This window comes from Carcharhinus amblyrhynchos, unplaced genomic scaffold, assembly GCF_965287045.1.
Source record: "Carcharhinus amblyrhynchos unplaced genomic scaffold, sCarAmb.v2.hapA scaffold_389, whole genome shotgun sequence".
NCBI classification, from domain to species: domain Eukaryota; kingdom Metazoa; phylum Chordata; class Chondrichthyes; order Carcharhiniformes; family Carcharhinidae; genus Carcharhinus; species Carcharhinus amblyrhynchos.
The window spans coordinates 30,253-51,582 of record NW_027650129.1 but is presented as its reverse complement, the minus strand read 5'-3'; the positions used below and the strand labels follow the sequence as shown (position 1 = coordinate 51,582).

The window sequence follows — 21,330 nt, the reverse complement described above, 5'->3', positions numbered from 1 at the left end:
TATCTCCCACCATGAGCCTTACAGTTATGCCCTCTAGTAACAGCTGCATCCACCCAAGGAAATAGTCTCTGAACATCCACTCCATCTATCCCTCTCATCGTCTTATAAACCTCGATTAAGTCACCTCTCATCCTCCTCCTCTCTGAAGAGAAAAGGAGCTCCCTGGGTCCCTCAACCTTTCCTCAGAAGACCTACCCTCCAAACCAGGCAGCATCCTGGTAAATCTCCTCTGCACTCTCTCCAATGCTTCCACATCCTTCTGATAGTGAGGTGACCAGAGCTGCACACAATATTCCAAATGTGGTCGTGTACAGTTGCAGCATAACCCCATGGCTCTTAAACTCAAACCCCCTGTTAATAAACACTACCACACTATAAGCCTTCTTCATGGCTCTATTTACTTGAGTGGTAACCTTCAGAGATCTGTGGATATGAACCCCAATATCTCCCTGTTCCTCTACATTCCTCAGAACCCTGCTATTGACCCCGTAATCTGCATTCAGGATTGCTCTACCAAAATGAATCACTTGACACTTATCAGGATTGAATTCCATCTGCCACTTTTTGGCCCAGCTCTGCATCCCATCAATGTCTCTTTGCAGCCTACAACAGCCCTCCTTCTGATCCACTCCTCCACCAATCCTGAGTCATCAGCAAAGAACAGTGGAGGGTAGAATGGGACTGAATGAAAAGCTCTGCCAAAAGGCCAGCAGGAGCACAGTGGGCCAAATGGGCTCTTCTCTGCTGCAAAATCCTATCATTCTTTAATGGCACCACGCTCAAGATCGCATAGTTTGCCTGACAGTGGCCAGAAGAGAGCAGAGTGGAACAACAGGAGTATTTATTGAATTTCATTGCTGCTGTTGTAAAGCTGCCTGCGCAGCGGTGTCTTTGCCAGACAGAAGGATTTGTTTTGACTTCAGCAGAGTGCACAGAACACACAGCTTGACCTTAACCTCCTTCCCCTTCCACCACACAGCCATCTCGCCAGCCCACAAAAGCCGGGCTGTTCCAACCTCCTTGAAGTATCTCAGAGTTTGTTGCATTCATTGAGTTCCAAAGGCAATAGCAGCCACCCAGAGGCCGGGAGCCTGGGTCGAGATTACGGATCCAATGAGGCTCACAGTTATCTGTTTCATCAGAGTGCGTGCATTCACCCGAGAGAACCCACACAGTGGCCAGAAATCCAACAGCATTCCGTCACAGGATAGCAGTGAAAAGTGGAACAATCGGATTCTAAATTAGACTGGGACAACATGTCCATGAAGACTTGTGTGTGTATCATTGATGGTGTTAAAGGTACTGTGGGTTCCACAAGACAAGGCAATTTGTACACTGCATAAATAAAGGTCTCTGTCTTCAAGCAATGACCCTCCCCTCTCCACTCAGCCACTCCACACACTGTTTTCAGTGACACTCTACTGATACCTGGTGATCCTCCATTGCCTACAGTGAAGGAACAGTGATATATTTCCAAGTCAGGATGGTGAGTGGCTTGGAGGTGAACTTGCAGGTGGTGGCGTTCCCCATGTATCTGCTGCCCTTGTCCTTCCAGATGGAAATAGTCACAGATTTGGGAGGTGATCACCGTATCCCACTTTGTTTGGCTGAATCTTCAGCTGGTTGTGTGTGACTCTCTACAAGCTGTCTGCTTCACCTGGGCCCTCAGTGAAGACCTCAATGTCCAGGGTCACTATTGAACTAAAGGTCAATAGTGGAGAGGGTACAGAAAAGATTTACCAGGCTGTTGCCTGGTATGGAGCTAATGGGATTGGGGGTTATAGATAGGTCTATGGCTTAGTAGGTATAGAAGTGATCGGCGCAACTAGTGAGCCGAAGGACCTGTTTGTGCTGCAGTGTTCTATGTTCTATGGAGGGCATTATATAAGGAGAGACTGGAGAAACTTGGTTTGTTCTCACTGGAACAACAGAGATTGAGGGGGCGACCTGACAGAAATCTACAAGATTATGAGGCATGGACAGAGTGGATAGTCAGAAGCTTTTTCCCAGGGTGGAAGAGTCAATGATTAGGGTGCACAGGTTTAAGGAGCGAGGGGCAAGGTTTAAAGGAGGTGTACGAGGCAGATTTTTTATACCGAAAGTAGCGGGTGCCTGGAACTCACTGCTGGGGGAGGTGGTGGAAGCAGATACAGTAGTGACTTTTAAGGGGCATCTTGACAAATATATGAAGAGGATGGAAATAGGGGCATATGGTCCCCGGAAGGGTAGGGGATTTTAGTTAAATTGGACAGCATGGTCGGTGCAGGCTTGGAGGGCAGAAGGTTCCCATGCTTCAATTTTTTCTGTTCTTTGTCACTGGGCATCAGTATCAGGATTGCTGGATATTGGTAGTCGGGTGTGTGGGCTGGGCGGTGGGGGTCACCTCTTGATGGCAACGACCTGGATTGATGTGCTACCTTTGACTACATCATCCCAACGTGTTTCTCAAGTTGGTGCAAAAGAATAAACATCGATCCAGGAAGAGAAAGATTTCCCCTGTTAACCAATAAAAAGTAAAAAAGTTTATTTATTAGTGTCACAAGTAAGGCTTACATTAACACCGCAATGAAGTTCCTGTGAAATTCTCCGAGTCGCCACACTCCAGCACTTGTTTGGATCAATGCACCGAACCACAGCTTTGGACTGTGGGAGGAAACCAGAGCACCCAGAGGAAACCCACGCTGACACGGGGAGAACATGCAAACTCCAGACAGACCCAAGCCGGGAATCGAACCCAGGTCCCTGGTGCTGTGAGTACAGCAGTGCTAACCACTGTGCCGTTTTAAGAGCTGGATATTGAGGACTTCACTGAGGGCCCAGGTGAAGCAGACAGCTTGTAGAGAGTCACACACAACCAGCTGAAGATTCGGCCAAACTAAGTGGGATACGGTGATCACCTCCCAAATCTGTGACCATTTCCATCTGGAAGGACAAGGGCAGCAGATACATGGGGAACACCACCACCTGCAAGTTCACCTCCAAGCCACTCACCATCCTGACTTGGAAATATATCACCGTTCCTTCACTGTGGCTGGGTGAAAATCCTGGAAGACTTGCTCTAACAGCACTGTGGGTGCACCCGCACCACACTTCCACTGCAGTGACTCAAGAAGGCAGCTCATCACCACCTTCTCAAGAGGCAGCTAGGGATGGGTAATAAATGCTGGCCTAGTCAGTGACACCCACATCCCATGAAAGAATGAAGCCTTGACAGCAACATTGGACATCTCAAGAGCACCTTAAACATGCCAAGACTGTCACACAAAGTTTAAGGCTGAATGACACCAAGACTTTACTGAAAGAGGTGATCAAAGCTTTCTCACACAGCAAGGTTTTAAGGAGCAAGAGTAAAGGGGAAGGAGGGGGAAGGTGGCTGGAGGTGTGGGAGAGGAGCGGAAAGGTTCGGGGAGGTGTGGGAGAGGAGCGGAAAGGTTCGGGGAGGCGAGGGGAGGAGGGGAAAGGTTCGGGGAGGTGTGGGAGAGGAGCGGAAAGGTTCGGGGAAGTGAGGGGAGGAGGGGAAAGGTTCAGGGAGGTGTGGGAGAGGAGCGGAAAGGTTCGGGGAGGTGTGGGAGAGGAGCGGAAAGGTTCGGGGAAGTGAGGGGAGGAGGGGAAAGGTTCAGGGAGGTGTGGGAGAGGAGCGGAAAGGTTCGGGGAAGTGAGGGGAGGAGGGGAAAGGTTCGGGGAAGTGAGGGGAGGAGGGGAAAGGTTCGGGGAAGTGAGGGGAGGAGGGGAAAGGTTCGGGGAGGTGTGGGAGGAGGGGAAAGGTTCGGGGAGGTGAGGGGAGGAGGGGAAAGGTTCGGGGAGGTGAGGGGAGGAGGGGAAAGGTGGCTGAAGGTGTGGGAGAGGAGCGGAAAGGTTCGGGGAGGTGAGGGGAGGAGGGGAAAGGTTCGGGGAGGTGAGGGGAGGAGGGGAAAGGTTCGTGGAAGTGAGGGGAGGAGGGGAAAGGTTCGGGGAAGTGAGGGGAGGAGGGGAAAGGTTCGGGGAGGTGTGGGAGGAGGGGAAAGGTTCGGGGAGGTGAGGGGAGGAGGGGAAAGGTGGCTGGAGGTGTGGGAGAGGAGCGGAAAGGTTCGGGGAGGTGAGGGGAGGAGGGGAAAGGTTCGGGGAGGTGTGGGAGAGGAGCGGAAAGGTTCGGGGAGGTGAGGGGAGGAGGGGAAAGGTTCGGGGAGGTGTGGGAGAGGAGGGGAAAGGTTCGGGGAGGTGTGGGAGAGGAGCGGAAAGGTTCAGGGAGGTGTGGGAGAGGAGGGGAAAGGTTTGGGGAGGTGTGGGAGAGGAGCGGAAAGGTTCGGGGAGGTGAGGGGAGGAGCGGAAAGGTTCGGGGAGGTGTGGGAGAGGAGCGGAAAGGTTCGGGGAGGTGAGGGGAGGAGGGGAAAGGTGGCTGAAGGTGTGGGAGAGGAGCGGAAAGGTTCAGGGAGGTGAGGGGAGGAGGGGAAAGGTTCGGGGAGGTGTGGGAGAGGAGCGGAAAGGTTCGGGGAGGTGAGGGGAGGAGGGGGAAGGTGGCTGGAGGTGTGGGAGAGGAGCGGAAAGGTTCGGGGAGGTGAGGGAGAGGAGCGGAAAGGTTCGGGGAGGTGTGGGAGAGGAGCGGAAAGGTTCGGGGAGGTGAGGGGAGGAGCGGAAAGGTTCGGGGAGGTGAGGGGAGGAGCGGAAAGGTTCGGGGAGGTGAGGGGAGGAGGGGAAAGGTGTCGGGGGGATGGGGGGTAGGAAGGTAAAGGTGGCAGGGAGGGGGAAGGAGGTGAAGTGATTGATTGAGGATCACAGTGAGATGTTCAGAGGAAGGGAGGGGAGGATGGAGAAGCAGAATGAAGAGGACAGGGGCCCGCACTGTTCTTTGCTCTGTGCCCGAGATCACAGCAGGGGTTTTCACCAGGGAATGGGCGTGGAGCTGGGAGACTGTGGTCATTACACAGTGTGGCGAAGCGAGTGGGAGGTTTGGGGGGCGGGGGGGATTTGAGGAAAAACTTCTTTTTACCCAGAGGGTGGTGAGGGTCTGAAATGCACTGCCCGGGAGGGTGGTGGAGGTGGGATGCCTCACATCCTTTAAAAAAGTACCTGGATGAGCACTTGGTGCATCGTAATACTCAGGGCTATGGGCCAAGTGCTGGCAAATGGGATTAGATAGGCAGGCCAGGGCCTTTTGTACGTCAGTACAGACTCGATGGGCCGAAGGGCCTCTTCTGCACTGTAGTATCCTGTGACACTACGATCTGTACCCAGCCACTCCACAAGCCAGCTTCTCTTTCCAATGATTCAATCAGCTCTGGGTTTAATCTGACCTGGGAGGGCCAGAGGGTGAGGAAAAGGCTGGAGTGAATGGTTCTTTAAGAACTCATGCAGTGTCTCTCTGAGTGAAGAATATGTGCTTAAGATTCCCAGCCAAAACACCCATCTGGTTTTAATTTTCCAATGTGCATGACAGATGCCATGTGGAATGTGTGATGTGTTCATTCCAGTTCCCAAACTATTCAGGAATGCTTTGTAACATTCACCAATTTAACAGGACACTCAGGACAGGGTGGTTAGAAGCTCAGGTTTGCTGTCCAGTTTCCAGAGCCTACCTCACTCTCTGACTACCACACTTCCTCGTCAGAGAGCGATGACTATCTCCAACAACGCACGCTGTCAGGAGCACTGTGACCACCCATCAGGAGGTTGTAGATTCGCACCCATTCGAGGATCTATCTTTCAATTTATTTCCAGAACGTGGGCGTCGCTAGCTCGGCCAGCATGCACTGCACGCTCCTAATTGTTTAAAGATTAAAACTTTTTAAAGTTTATTTATTACTGTCACAAGTAGGCTCACTCCAATGAAGCCACTGTGAAAACCCTCTAGTCCCCATACTCCTGTGCCTGTTTGGGGACACTGAGGGAGAATTTAGCACAGCCAATCCACCTAACCAGTACGTCTTTCAGACTGTGGGAGGAAACCGGAGCACTCGGAGGAAACCCACGCAGACATGGGGAGAATGTGCAAACTCCACACAGACAGTTCTCCCTCAGACAATTTTCCCTCAGTGTACCCGAACAGGCACCGGAGTGTGGCGACTCGGGGATTTTCATGACTGCATTGCAGTGTTAATGTCAGCTGACTTGTGACACGAATAAATAAACTAAAACTAAACTAGAGCAGTGACAGTGATCCAAGCCAGGAATTGAACCAGGGTCCCTGGCCCTGCGAAGCAGCAGTGCTAACCACTGTGCTATTGTGCCAACCAATTGCCCCTTGAGAATATGATGGTGAGCTGCCTTCTCGAACCGTTGCAGTCCCTGTGGTGTCGGTAGACCTGCAGTGCTGTTAGGGAGGGAACTGCCGGATTTTGATCGAGCGACAGTGAAGGAACAGCAAAAGATTTCCAAGTCGGGATGGTGAGAGGCTGACACAAAGGGACAATTTCTCATAGCCAATCCACTCAACCACTGTTAGAATGGAAGCAGGGACAACTTTGTATTGGATGTGATGTGGCCAATGGTAACAAGCTGTAAGGGTCAGCTGACCCAGTAAACCATGGAACCAATTACAGAATGGTGTGATGGTCAGCTGACTCACTGTAAATAAGAACCTGTTGGGAATTGTGGGGAGCTTGGATTGGCCCAGGGTGAGGCCCCAAGTTTGGGGTCATGAAATTTCTTTACTAAACCCTTTCTTCGATTTATAAGTTGGAGGAACTTTTGTTATATTTTTATTATTTGCATTTGAAGAGCTCCTTCCTAGGAAACAACCAGCACGTCTGCGGAGGAAACTGGAGCGTTGGGACGAAACCCAAGCAGACATGGGGAGAACGTGCAGATTCCACACAGACAGTGACCCGAGGCCGGAATTGAACCCGGGACCCTGGAGCTATGAGGCAGCAGTGCTAACCCACTGTGCCACCCCACGAGTCATTTGGACTTGAAACTTGGGCTCTGTTTCTCTCTCCACAGATGCTGCCAGACCTCCTCAGTTTTCCTTGCATTTTCTGTTTTGATTTCGGATTTCCAGCTTTTCGTGTTATTGCCAGGATAGGAGGAGGCCATTCAGCCCCTCTGTTGCAGCCAGGCAATGCTAACCCACGAATTAGCTCCTTCTACTGCCTGGACTCTGCTGTCCCTCTTTCAGCCCAAACTGGGAACAAAGACAACACAGTTATTACCTCAGTGGGGAAGGCCTTTCTCACTCGAGTGGTGCTGAGCGCGGCAAAGGGTGCACCAGCCACACAGCTCACCACGGCGGGCATCTGGCCGGGACACGTGTTGTTCTTGCTCACCACAGAGTGACCCAGGTTACAGCCGGAGAGGTGAGACTCATTCCCGGTGCAGTTAATGCTGTACGGCCAATAGGTGTGTCTCTTCCTGCTCGCAAAGGTCCTGAAGAAAGAGAGCAAAGAGAGGTCAGAGTACACAACAGGAGCAATATCCCCTACCCAGACCAGAGAGGGAGAGAGAGAAGAACATAAGAAACAGGAGCAGGAGTTGGCCATCTAGCCCCTCGAGCCTGCTCCGCCATTCAATAAGATCATGGCTGACCTGACAGTGGTTCAGTTCCACTTACCCGCCTGCTCCCCATAACCCTTATTGGTCAAAAATCTATCTGTGACTGAAACACATTTAACAATGTTGCCTCGACTGCTTCATTGGGCAGAGAATTCCAAAGATTCACTACCCTCTGGGAGAAGAAGTTCCTCCTCAACTCTGTTCTAAACTGACTCCCCCGTATTTTGAGGCTGTGCCCCCGAGTTCTTGTTTCCATTCCAAGTGGAAATAACCTCGCTGCTTCTACCCAGTCTTATCTTATCTTCTGTCCCTTTAAGATCTCCCTTCAACCTTCTAAACTCCAATGAGTACAGGCCCAGTCTACTCAGTCTCTCCTCATAAGCTAATCCCCTCATCTCCAGTATCAACTGGTGAACCTTCTCTGTACCCCCTCGAAAGCTAATATACTCTTTCTTAAATAAGGGGACCAAAACTGTACACAGTAGTGTAGGTGCAGCCTCACCAGTACCTTGTACAGTTGCAGCAAGACCTCCCTGTTTTTATACTCCAGAATACATTGCTGCACCAGTCAGTAAAACCTTTGACAAGATACCTCATGGTAGACAGGTACCAAAGGTGAAGTCACATGGGATCAGGGGAGAGCTGGTAAGGTGGACACAGAACTGCCTTGGCAACTGAAGACAGAGGGTAGCAGGAGAGAGGGGATTTCCTGAATGGAAGGCTGTGACTAGCAGTGTTCCACAGGGATCAGTTCTGAACCTTTGTTGTTCACTGTATATATAAATAATTGAGAGGAAAATGTTGCTGGTATGATTAGTAAGTTCACAGACGACACAAACATTGGTGGATTTGCAAATAGGGAAGAGACTGACAGAGGATCCAGCAAGATACAGACCAGTTGGAGACCTGGGCGGAGAGATGGAGTTTAATCCGGACAAGTGTGAGATAGTGCATTTTGAAAGGTCCAATGTGTGTGGGAATTATACAGTCGATGGTCGAACACTGAGGAGTATTGTCAGGCGGAGAGATCTGGGCATACATGTCCACTGAACACCGAAAGTGGCAACGCAGGTGGATAAGGTAGTCAAGAAAGCATATGGCACATTTGCCTTCATCAGTCGGGGCACTGAGTATAAAAATAGACAGGTCATGTTCTAGCCCGGAGGAAATCCATGCAGATACTGTACAAACTCAATATAGACAGTGACCCGAGGCCGGAATTGAACCTGGGTCCCTGGCGCTGTGAGGCAGCAGCACTAACCGCTGTGCCATTGTGCTAACCTGTCACTGCTGGAACTATGTTGCACGGTCACAATGAGAAAGGGGCTGTGATCTGGTGGGAACCTAGTGTCGGGTACTGAAATGTATATAGATGTGTAAATAAGCGACCAGCAGCTGACAGGAATACTCTGAGGCGACCTTTACAGACTCTGAGGAAACCCATCCGGATGGACAAACAAACTCATGGGCAGCACAGGCGGCATGGTAGCACAGTGGTTCGCAGCTCTGCCTCACAGCACCAGGGACCCAGGTTCGATTCCAGCCTCGGCTGACTGTGTGGAGTTTGCATATTCTCCCCGTGTCTGCGTGGGTTTCCTCCCACATTCTGAAAGATGTGCTGGTTAGGTGCATGAGCCACGCTAAATTCTCCTTCAGTGCGTCCGAAAAGGCGCTGGAGTGGGGCGGCGGTGGAGGGGGGTGGAATTTCACAGTGATTTCATTGCAATGTTCGTGTCAGCCTCGCTTGTCATGAATAAATAAACTTTGCTTTAACTCGTGAGAAAGTTCCACCCCCTTCCTGTACAGTGCATTCTGATGACTCACTGAGCTTTGAACTTTCGTGTGAAGCCATTCAGTCCTTATCTCATCATCCCGATCATTCAGTGGGAATGAGGAATGCCTCCTGTCTGTAGGCTGAGATTCAGACACACAGAGAGAGAGACAATCCGACAGAGGGAGTGTGAATGTGAGAGGAATCTCACGCTGACCAAACAGCAGCAAACATCTCAGGCTGAACTCAATACTCAGCAGGTGAGAAAGGTCATTGAGAAGCTTGCAGCTATGAACGGGAGGGAGGGGGGCGAGGCCATTCGGCTCCTCTAGCTTGCAATCCTATCATGGATGTTATCCTGCCTTCTTCCCCACTGTGCCGGGATTGGCCTGGGAGAGTGGAATTCTTGTTAAAGCAGTGGATCAGACAGCAGGGAGATCCAGTCCAGGTGTTCCAAATGACCAAGGGCTTTCAGAAGGAAAGACTGAAGGAATTATTGGTAATTGCAAATTTAAGCCAAATGGGGAATTCAGGAGAGATGTCTTCACCCGGGGAGCGGGGGAGAATGTGGGACTCGCTCCCACGGGGAAGAGGGGGAGATTGTGGGACTCGCTCCCACGGGGAGTGGGGAGAATGTGGGACTCGCTCCCATGGTTGAGGTGAATAATAAATTGTGATGGGAAGCTGGATAAACGCAGAAGGAAGGAAGTAATCAGAGGATTGGCTGTCAAGGTGAGTTGAGGGATGGGAACAACATGGGGAAGAGTTGGCCATTCAGCCCATCCAAACTACTCCACCATTCAGTAAGATCACAGCTGATTGGATTGTAGGTTTCTTTCCCAAGTTGCCCTCCATGATTGGGTCAGCTATCTGCCTAACACAGCCTTGAATATAGTCAATGAGGCGGTCTCCACTCACTGATGTCCTTCTCAGAGAAGACATTCCTCATCACAGGAGCTGGCATGTGTGTGTTGGGCTGAATGGCCTGGACCTAGGCAGTAGACCACCATCAGCGTAGGGAGCTCAGTCTGGACGAGGCTCAAGAAACAGTTAGTTTGACACTCGGTGAGCACTCACTGCAATAGGAGGGCCATTGGCTCTCCAGCCTGGTGACTGTTTCAGGCTGGCAGCTGCACAGTGAATGCCATCCCGACTTACTTGTAAATCTTCGCGTTGTAGTTTTTCTCTGCTGGGAACCCAAACATGCCACAGACGACTCTGCTGTTCATGCTTGTCCAGTCAGTGTTACAGATTGGTTTCCAGTCTCCATCCCTCTTCACCTGAATGTAGCCCTCAGTCACAGGCCTCCGCTTGTGTGACGACCCAAAGACTGCCTTGATGCGAACATCTTCCACCTGTAACTGCTCTTCCTGAAATTAAAAAAATAACATGCCCTGTTATTATCGAGCTGAGAGCAATCTCCGCCACTCAAATCATTATCTCCAACATCTTGGATTTGATTTATTATTGTCACATGTATTAGCATCCAGTGAACAGTGTTGTCATCGAATCATAGAACCCTACAGTGCAGGAAGAGGCCCTTCGGCCCATCGAGTCTGCACCGACCACAATCCCACCCAGGCCCTACCCCCATATCCCGATACATTTTACCCACTAATCCCTCTAACCTACGCATCCCTGGACGCTAAGGGGCAATTTTAGCATGGCCAATCAAACTCACCCACGCATCTTTGGACTGTGGGAGGAAACCGGAGCACCGGGAGGAAACCCACGCAGACACGAGGAGAATGTGCAAACTCCACACAGACAGTGACCCAAGCCAGGAATCGAGCCCAGGTCCCTGGAGCTGTGAAGCAGCAGTGTGAACCACTGTGCTACCGTGCCGCCCAAATTGTTTCTTGAATGCGATGCGGACAAAGCTACTGCCGCAACAGGTCCACAGCAGATGCCATCTCCCTGGCCCTGCACTCAACCCTGGAACATCTGGATCACAAGGACACCTTTGTCAGGCTCCTATTTATTGATGACAGCTCAGCCTTCAACACTATTATTCCCACAAAACTCATCTCCAAACTCCATGGCCTGGGCCTCGGCACCTCCCTGTGCCACTGGATCCTGAACTTCCTAACTCAGAGACCACAATCAGTAAGGATAGGGAACAACACCCCCTCCCCAATCATTCTCAACACCGGTGCCCCACAAGGCTGTGTTCTCAGCCCCCTCCTATACTCCTTATACACTACCACTGTGTGGCCAAACTCCCCTCTAATTCGACTTTCAAGTTTGCTGACGACACTACCACAGTGGGTCGGACCACAAACAATTACGGGACAGAGAACAGGAATGAGATAGAGAATCTGGTGAACTGGTGCGGCAACAATAATCTCTCCCTCAATGTCAACAAAACAAAGGAGACTGTCATTGACTTCAGGGAGTGTAAAGGAGAACATGCCCCTGTCTACCTCAATGGGAATGAAGTCGAAAGGATCGAGAGCTTCACGTTTCCAGATCACAAACAATCTGTTCAGATTCCCCCCATGCCGACACAATGGTTAGGAAAGGCCACCAACGCCTCTGCTTTCTCAGGAGACTAAGGAAATTTGGCATGTCAGCTACGACTCACCAACTTTTACAAATGCACCAGAGAAAGCATTCTTTCTGGTTGTATCACAGCTTGGTATGGGCTCCTGCTCTGCCCAAGACTGCAAAAAACTACAAAAGGTCGTGAATGTAGCCCAATCTATCACGCAAACCAGCCTCCCATCCATTGACTCTGTCTACACTTCCCACTGCCTCGGCAAAGCAACCAGCATAGTTAAGGACCCCACGCAACTCGGACATTCTCTCTTCCACCACTTTCTGTTGGGAAAAAGATACAAAACTCTGGAGGTCACGTACCAAACTGGTATGTGACTCAAAAGCAACTTTTTCTCTACTGCCATCAGACTTTTGAATGGACTTAGCTCGCATTAAGTTGACCTTTCTCTACACCCTAGCTATGACTGTAACGATCTCTCATTTCCTTCTCTACGGATGGTCTATTTTGTCCAGGACCAGAATAGGACATACTATGCTACAGTGCAGATGGAGACCATTCAGCCTTTTGAGTCTATACTTGCCCTTTCAACCAACAATCCAGTTCATGCCATCCCCCTGTCTTTCCCAATATCTCTGCAATGCTTGCTTCTTCCAATTCCCTTTGGGAAAGTTACCATTGAATCTGCATCCCAAAATCCTAATCATTCACCTCGGAAAAATGCTTCTTCCTTATGTTACCTCTGCTTCCTTTTGTCAATCACCCTGGGTTTAGGTGGCAGAGTGGTTTGCACTGCTGCCTCACAACACCAGGAACCCAGGTTCGATTCCAGCCTTGGGTGACAGTCTGGGGAGAATATTCCCGTTCTGCCTGCCACGGTGAGGGGTGGACCATAAAAAAGGTTTGTTGACGTTGGGCAGGATTTTCCGGTTTCAGGACGGGCGCAGCCGGAAATTCCCGGCTTATGAGTGGAGTTTGCACATTCTCCTCGTGTCTGCGTGGGTTTCCTCCAGGTGCTCCGGTTTCCTCCCACATTCCAAAGTTGGTTGGGTGGATTGACCATGTTAAATTATCCCTTAGTATCGGGGGATTAGCAGGGTAAACATTTGGGATAGGCAATGGGGTGGGGATTGTGGTCAGCGCAGACTCGATGGGCTGAATGGCCTCCTTCTGCACTGTACTGATTCTATGATTCTGAGCCACTGTGCTGCTTCTGGGATGGGTGGGAGGGGACATTGTTATTGAGACCAGTTCACAGCAGCTCTCCCTCATTGAGAAGGTGGGACTAGATACAGCACAGAGAGTAGCAGCCGGCAAACCCATCCCAACCCCTCCACGGGCAGGGAGTATGAGGCTGCTTTGTGAAAAGGTCAATAATCACACAAGTCCTGTAAGGAGAGTTTGAATAGTCAGCTGAAAACCTCTCTGTTACGTTGTCTGGCTACTTGAGGTGAACGACAGTTTTAAGATACAACGAGAAATCCATGGTAACACAGCCCCTGACACTTTGGCTCTGGAGATGGTTTTGAAACATGAACACAGCAGCTGTGCAGGATGTAGCAAGCTTAGGGCAGCACAGCAGCTGCAGGCAACATTGGGAAGCAAGCTTCACTCACTCCTTCCTCAGCCCTCCTGTGGATTCTGCAAGGCCCACAGCAGACAGTTCAGAGACACGGCTGCTCCCAGACTTCCAGAGGGCAGTGTCAGAAACCATCGGCACCCCAGTCCCCGGAGCAGCTTTTGAGTTTGTTCCACGTGTGCGGATGTCTGGAGCGTTCAGTTGTTGTCCTGTTGCTTTGAGACTTTGAGTATCCGGCAGGAGGTCAGGATCAGCCAGATGCTGATCCTGACCTGGCCCCAGTCTCCCTCCTGTTGATGCGTTAAATGCGCAGATGGGTCAGGTTTTCAGCTCACTGGTCTGTCTGCCAACTGAAATCAACTGGTCATTTCCACCCTGTCTGGGAATGGCAGCTATCTCTCATCACCCACTCTGCCAAATGTCTTCTCCAAATGCAGAGGTGAAGGCAGGACACAGCAGAATGCTGTGAAACCCCCGCGCAAAGCCCGACATGTTTCATTCAGTGCAGAAAGGGCCTCTGGCCCATCGCGTATACATCGGAAGTCAGGCACTGCCTCACAGTGCCAGGGAGGCAGGTTCGATTCCCGGCTTGGGTCACCGTCTGTGTGGAGCCTCAATGTTCTCTCCAGGTCCTCACACTGATGGTCTCCCCGCGGAGGTCACAGCAAGGTTTGGACCTCATGGTTTACACCAGGCTCAGGTTCCACACTGTCCATCCACAACAGAGCTGTTGAGGCTGTGAGTTAACGGTATGTAACATGCTCTGTGCAACCTGAACACAAGATGGCCTGTTTTGGACACTGAGACATTGGATGGCACCTTTGTCCACCTGAGTTGACACAGTGGTTTCGCACTGCTGCCTCACAGCGCCTGGGATCCAGGTTCAATTCCGGCCTTGGGTCACTGTCTGTGTGGACTTTGCACGTTCTGCGTGGGTTTCCTCCGGGTGCTCCAGTTTCCTCCCATAGTCCGAAAGATGTGCTGGTTAGGATGCATTGGCCGTGCTAAATTGTCCCTCAGTGTACCTGAACAGGCGCCGGAGTGTGGATTTTCACATAATTTCATTGCACTGTTAATGTCAGCCAACTTGTGACACTAACAAATAAACTTTGAACTTAAACATCGACATGTGAGAAACATCTCCTAATCCCATCCACCAGCACTTGGCCCGTAGCCCTGAATGTTATGATGTGCCAAGTGCTCATCCAGGCACTTAATAAAAGGATGTGAGGCATCCACCTCCACCACCCTCCCAGGCAGCACCTTCCACACTGTCATCACCGTCTGGGTAAAAAGGCTTTTTCTCACAACCCCACTAAACCTCCTGCCCCTCAGCTTGAACTTCCGTCCCCTCGTGACTGAACAGAGAGCAAAGAACAGTACAGCACAGGAACAGGCCCTTCGGCCCACCAAGTCTGTGCCGACACAGATGCCTCTCTAATCGAATATCTCCTTGCTTCTATTCCTTCCCTGTTCCTATCTCCATCCAGATGCTTCTTGAATGTTGTTACAGAATCTGCTTCCAACACATCCTCCAGCATTCACTCCTCTCTGTGTGAAAAACTTGCCCCTTATATCTCTTTTAAACTTGCCTCTCTCATTCTCAACCTATGCCCCCGAGTAATTGACCCTTCAACCCTGGGAAAAAAACTCTGACTATCCATTCTATCCAAGCCTGTCATAATCTTGTAAACCTCTATCAGGGCACCCCCCTCATCCTCCAACACTCCAGTGAAAACAATCCAAGTTTGTTCAACCTTTCTTCATAGTCCACATCCTCCAAACCAGGCAACATCCTGGTAAATGTATTCTGCACCCTTTCCAATGCATCAACATCCTTCCAGTAGTGTGGCGACCAGAATTGTACACAATACTCCAAATGTGGCCCAACCAAAGTCTTATACAGCTGCAACATGACTTTCCAATTCCTGTACTCAACCCCCGACTGATGAAGGCCAGCATGCCAAACGCCTTGTTGACCACTTTGTCCACCTGAGTTGCCACCTTGAGGGAACTGTAGATCTGCACACCTAAATCTCCCTCTATGCTAATATTTCGAAGAGCTCTACCATTTACTGTTTTGTTTCCTTCTGCAGTGTACCTCCCAAATCACATCACCTCACATTTGTCTGGGTTCAGTTCTATCTGCCATCTTTTGGCCCAGGTCTCCAGCTGATTTACATCCCACTGTGTCCTTTGACAATTCTCTTCACGATCCACGACTCCCCCAATTAATCAGACCACCTACATTTTCCTCCAAATCATTGATGTACCTTACAAACAACAGAGGCCCCAGCATTGATTCTTGTGGAACTTGTCACAGACCTCAGTTAGAAAAATACCCTTTCACTGCTCCTCTCTGCTTTCTATGCCCAAGATGTGGAGATGCCAGTGTTGGACTGGGGGAAGCACAGTACAAAGTCTCACAACACCAGGTTAAAGTCCGACAGACTTATTTGGCAGCACGAGCTTTCAGAGTCTCAGGCTCCTTCTTCAGGTGAGTGAGAAGCTGTGTTCACAAAGAGGGGAGATACAGTCACAAACTCCTCACTCACCTGATGAAGGAGCCTGAGACTCTGAAAGCTCGTGCTGCCAAATAAATCTGTTGGACTTTAACCTGGTGTTACATAAGAACATAAGAAATAGGAGCAGGAGTAGGCCATCTAGCCCTTCGAGCCTGACACGCCATTCAATAAGATCATGGCTGATCTGTCGTGGCTCAGTTCCACATTCCCGCCCTCTCCCCATAACCCTTAATCCCCTCTCTTATCAAAAACCCATCAACCCGCATCTTAAAAATATTTAGCGAGGCAGCCTCCACCACTTCAACGGGCAGAGAATTCCAGAGATTCACCACCCTTTAAGTGAAGAAGTTCCTCCTCAACTCTGTTCTAAACCGCACCCCCTTTATCTTGAGGCTGTGCCCTCTTGACCTACTGTCCTTTCTGAGCGGGAAGAGTCTCTCCACCTCTATCCTATCCATCCCATTCATCATCTTATATGCCTCAATGAGATCTCCCCTCATTCTTCTGAACTCTAACGAGTACAAGCCTAGTTTATTCAGCCTCTCCTCATAGCTCAACCCCCTCAACTCTGGTATCAGCCGAGTAAACCTCCTCTGCACTCCCTCCAAGGCCAAAATATCCTTGTGTAAGTGCGGCGACCAAAACTGCACACAGTACTTGTGAGACTTCTTACTGTTCTATGCCCAAGTCAGTTTTGTATCTTACCAGCTCAGCTCTGTTCCCTTATGACTTCACCTTCTGTCTCAGCCTGCCATGAGGAACCTTATCAAAGGCTTTACTGAAGTCCATGTAAACAACATCCTCTGTCCCATCCTGGTCAATTTTTCTGGTCACTTCCTCAAAGAACTCAATCAAGTTTATGATACATGAGCTCCCTTTCACAAAATCACGCTGCCTATTGTGAATAAGCCTATTCTCTTTCAGATGGGAATATATCCAGTCCCGAAGAATCTTCTCCAATCATTTCCCCACCACCGATGTAAGGCTCACAAACCTGTAATTTCCCAGATTGTTCCTTCTGCCCTTCTTCAACAGAGGAACAATGTCAGCTACTCTCCAATCCTCTGGTACCTCGCCCGTACTTTTAGAGGGGTCAATGCCAGAGGTAATGACCCTTCAACTAAGGGGAACAGCTGCTCCTTATCCACTCTGTCCAGGCCCCTGATAATCTTGTCCACCTCCTTCAAGCTTGTGTGGAACTTGCATGGAGTTTTAACATTTAACATGGCCAATCCACCTAACCCGCACATCTTTGGAGGGTGGGAGGAAACCCACGCAGACATGGGAAGAATGTGCAGACTCTGCATAGACAGAGACCCGAGCCGGGAACAAACCTGGGCCCCTGGCACTGTGAGGGGCCACGATGCGGAGATGCTGGCGTTGGACTGGGGTAAGCTGTGAGGCAGCAGTGCTCACCACTGTGTCACTGGGCCACCCTTACCTGGTCCAGCCAACATGGAACTCCAGAGCCACAGCAATGTGGTTAACCCTGAACTGCCCTTGGGCAAATCGGGATGGGCAATAAATGCACTTGAAAGAATAAAAGAATCCCGAGGTGGAGAGATAAAAAAGGAGAGAAGAATCAAGTGAAAACTATTCTGTGGGATCCAAGTTGATCTTAATTTCCACACAGGCTGGAAACGTTCCTGCTCGTCCCAGTCCACCACAGCTCTCCAGCCACGAGGCAGATGTGGCCTGTCATCCGCCAAACTCTTCTTCTCACAGCAGCTGGGACTCAACAGAAAAACACAAACTCTTCCAAACAAATACTGCTCCCATATGTGGGCTTCATTTCTCAGTCTTACACTGATTCGCAGGAAGGGCAGGTGATCCCAGGGAAAATTCAGGATTCCCCTCTTCCCCTCTGCCAGGAATAACCCCCACTTGCACAGTCAGGATGGGTGAGTGGGATGAGGCGGGAGGTCAGGTGTTTCTCAGCAGTCGGGGCACACTCGATGGGCTGAAGGGCCTCTTGTACACTGCATGATGTTACGGTCCCAGTGAAGATTCAGGATTCTCATCTCCCTCTCCGCCAAGTTATTTCCGGAGCTCTGAGCCAGGTATTCCACCATGGGTTCCACCAACACTACCAATGCAGAGAGAATCCAATCTTGATGCCCCCCCCATTTCCCCCAGACTGAAGGTTATTCAAGCCCATTCTTATGGTTAAAAGTAGAGACACCAGCAGTACCGCTATTTCAAAGAAATTAGGCGGTTAGACCCTGGGGGAATGGAACGGATCTTTCTTGGAGCCAGCACAGTGAAGGATGGACTGAATGGCTTCCTTCTGTATTTGACCCACAAAGCTTACAGAACAAATCAAATGTATTGATAAGGTTTGATTCTAGATTCATAGAGTCATAGAGGTTTACAGCATGGAAAGAGGCCATTCGGCCCAATTGTCCATGCCGCCCTTTTCTTTTAACCACTAAGTTACTCCCAATTGCCCGCGTTTGGCCCATATCCCTCTATACCCACCGTACCCATGTAACTGTCTAAATGTTTTTTTAAAAGAGAAAAATTGTACTCGCCTCTACTAGTACCTCTGACAGCCTGTTCCAGACACTCACCACCCCATGAACTGTCTCATCTCTGTCAGTGCAGGGTTCTCACTGGGCTCACTAATATGTAAGATAGTGAGTGGGTTTGGCAGGGTTGATCCTGAGACAGTATCTGTCCCCTGCTCACTGAATCTCGAACTGGAAGGGTAAGGACTGAGACCAGGGAGGGCGGGGAAGAGGTGGAAATATCTGGAACACCACAGATGGCTGCCAGATGCTCACTCACGGCGCGAGATTTCTTTGACATTATCTCAAATGAAGGTAAGACAGGACTGGAGTTGAGAGAGAGACGATCAGCCATGATCTTACTGATGGGAAAGCAGGTTTGAGGGGCTGAACAGCCTCCTCCTATTTGGGAAGAGGGAAATTTTCCCTTCCCTGACTGCTGTTTTGGAGCCTCTGCAGGAAGTGACACACCAGTGGAGATAGTATACCCCGTCTCGGCTCAGTCCTGCCAAACTGGCCATCCACTGGGACCACAGTGAGAGTCTAATAGTGCTTTATAGGCAATGATTGAGGTGCAGGAATTACTGTGCCCAATTCACACACAGCCAGATCCCACCAGTGAATAAGTCACATCCTGACTCCCCAAAGTCTATGTACCACCTACAGGAATGTGATGGAATACTCCCCACTTGCCTGGATGGGTGCCTTTCCAATAATTCTCCAGAAGCTCGACACCATCCAGGACAAAGCAGCCCTGCTCGATTGGCACCCCATCCACAAACATCCATTCCTTCCACGAGGCACAGGAGCAGCAGTGTGTACTATCTACAAGATGCATTGCAGCAATTCACCAAAGATCCTTAGACAGCACCTTCCAAACCCATGACCACTTCCATCTAGAAGGACAAGGGCAGCAGGTAAATGGGAACACCACCACCTGCAAGTTCCCCTCCAAGCCTCTCACAGCTCTGATTTGGAAATATATCGCTGTTCCTTCACGGTTGCTGGGTCAAAATCCTGGAATTCCCTCCCTAACAGCATTGTGGGTCAACCCACAGAACATGGACTGCAGCGATTCAACAGGGCAGCTCACATCCACCTTCTCAAGGGGCAACTCGGGACAGGCAATAAATGTTGGCCAGTCAGCGATGCCCATGTCCCACGAATGAACGACAAAGAATAGACTGTGTTCTAATCTGGTGTATTCTCAGTTTGGGAGATAAATAACAGGGCACAGGGGAAGGGAGAGGGAGAAGTAGGAGAACTCAGCTGCTCCATCTTCTTGACCAGGATGAGGAGGTGAGGGTTAAAGCTTCACTTGTTCACTGAGTGCTGAATGCCCTCATCCAGCTGGACAGCACGTGTGCAAGCGCATCTGCTCCTCCATAGCCCATAGCCCTGAATCACTGGCATCAGAGGCGAGGGCAGGATGTACGGTTGAGAAAGAGAGGGGGGAAGGTGAGAATCCCGACTGTGCAGAAGTAGTCCATCAAACCTGCAGTGACAATAATCCCACTCAGGTTCTCCCACCTTTCCCCCTCTCAGTCCCAGTGCCCTGCTCAATATTTATCCCCCAAACTGAGTGGAAACCAGAATAGGAACATGGTCAATTTTCTTTTGTTCATTCATGGGACGTGGGTGTCACTGGCTCTCCCGATCCCCGTAACCCCATGAATTTACCCTGCTAATCTCCCTGACACAATTTAGCTTGGCCAATGCACCTAACCCGCACAGCTTTGGAGTGTGGGAGGAAACTGGAGCATCCACAGGAAACCCACGCGGACACGGGGAGAACATACAGATTCGACACAGACAGTGAATCGAATCCGGGTCCCCAGCACTTTGAGGCAGCAGTGCTAACCACTGGGTCACCCAGTTGAGACGAATAGCAGAGGCACAAAGAAAGGGAAGTTGGAAAGAATGATGGAGGGGAGAAGGATGATACTGAGAGAGAGCGAGATGTGGAGGAACAGGACGACGTTGAAGTGGTTGCACTCTCGGGCCTGTTCCTCTGCTGTATGGTAACTCTGTATAACACTTCCCCTGAAGGCTTGAGCTTGATTTACAATGACGCAAGGAGGTGAAATGTGCTGTGTGACTGAAATCCTCCCGCAGTGGAGACTGAACGTAATGGCACAGTGTGCAACCAGAAACACAAGGGCATGTAATCGAGCAAAGTGTTGTGGGAATAGTGGAGCGCTGAGAGGCCTCAGGGACAGCCTCTGGGAAGAGATAAACACGGCCCACTCGAGGAACACAATGTACCAAATTGAAGAATTGACAAATTCCAATCTGCTGAGCTGAGAGTCAAAACCATATGTTTGAGCAGAGAATGTACACTGGCCTCGCAATCCCTCCTCCATGCTGTTATAATTATACTAATTCTGCAAAGTACCACCTTCCCACCACACTGTCAGACACAAAGGCAACGAGCCCAAAGAGATTTCTATAATCATCCCATGACGCCATTCCAAGTGGAGTCAAGCTGGGTGTTTCAGCTAAGATCAATTGTCCAGTCAGCATCATTCTTTGTGGGAGCTTGCTTGTTTCCGGAAGATTCCTGCTTTGCGCACGACGCAGTAGACTTCCAGGATGGACTACATTCGCAGAAAGTCTTCATTAACAACTCCTAACAACGTACATCATTACAGCACAGGGTGTGTGAGGCCCACGTCATGTCTTAACCCAACTCTGTCCATCTGCAGACTGACCCTGCCTCTGAGTCTTGTGTCTTGTGACATTACTGTGTGGGCACTGTGTATTCAATCCCACATTAACCCTTTCTGACTCAGACCCTACCGCGACATTTCCAACATTTTAACAGTCACAACACTTCAAAAGGTTCCTTCATTGGCTGTAAAACACCTGCTGAGGTCCTCACGTTAGAACGACTCAATATTATCTCACCAAGGCTCCTTCAACAACAACTTCCAAACCCACAACCTCTACCATGTAGAAGATACCTGGGAACACCACCCCCTGCAAGT

At 50.2% G+C, this 21,330-nt stretch overlaps 1 protein-coding gene across 1 annotated transcript in view; it reads right to left on the bottom strand.

The window, feature by feature from the left end:
* The window catches only part of LOC145339299 (lysyl oxidase homolog 2-like), a 67,775-nt gene that overhangs the window by 22,238 nt on the left and 24,207 nt on the right, over positions 1-21,330 (bottom strand). Inside the window, exons 3-4 of the mRNA XM_080183722.1 lie at positions 10,394-10,605; positions 7,125-7,338 (exon numbers count right to left, since the gene is read on the bottom strand). Coding sequence (XP_080039848.1) covers positions 7,125-7,338; positions 10,394-10,605 — 426 coding nt within the window. The remainder of the gene's footprint in view (positions 1-7,124; positions 7,339-10,393; positions 10,606-21,330) is intronic.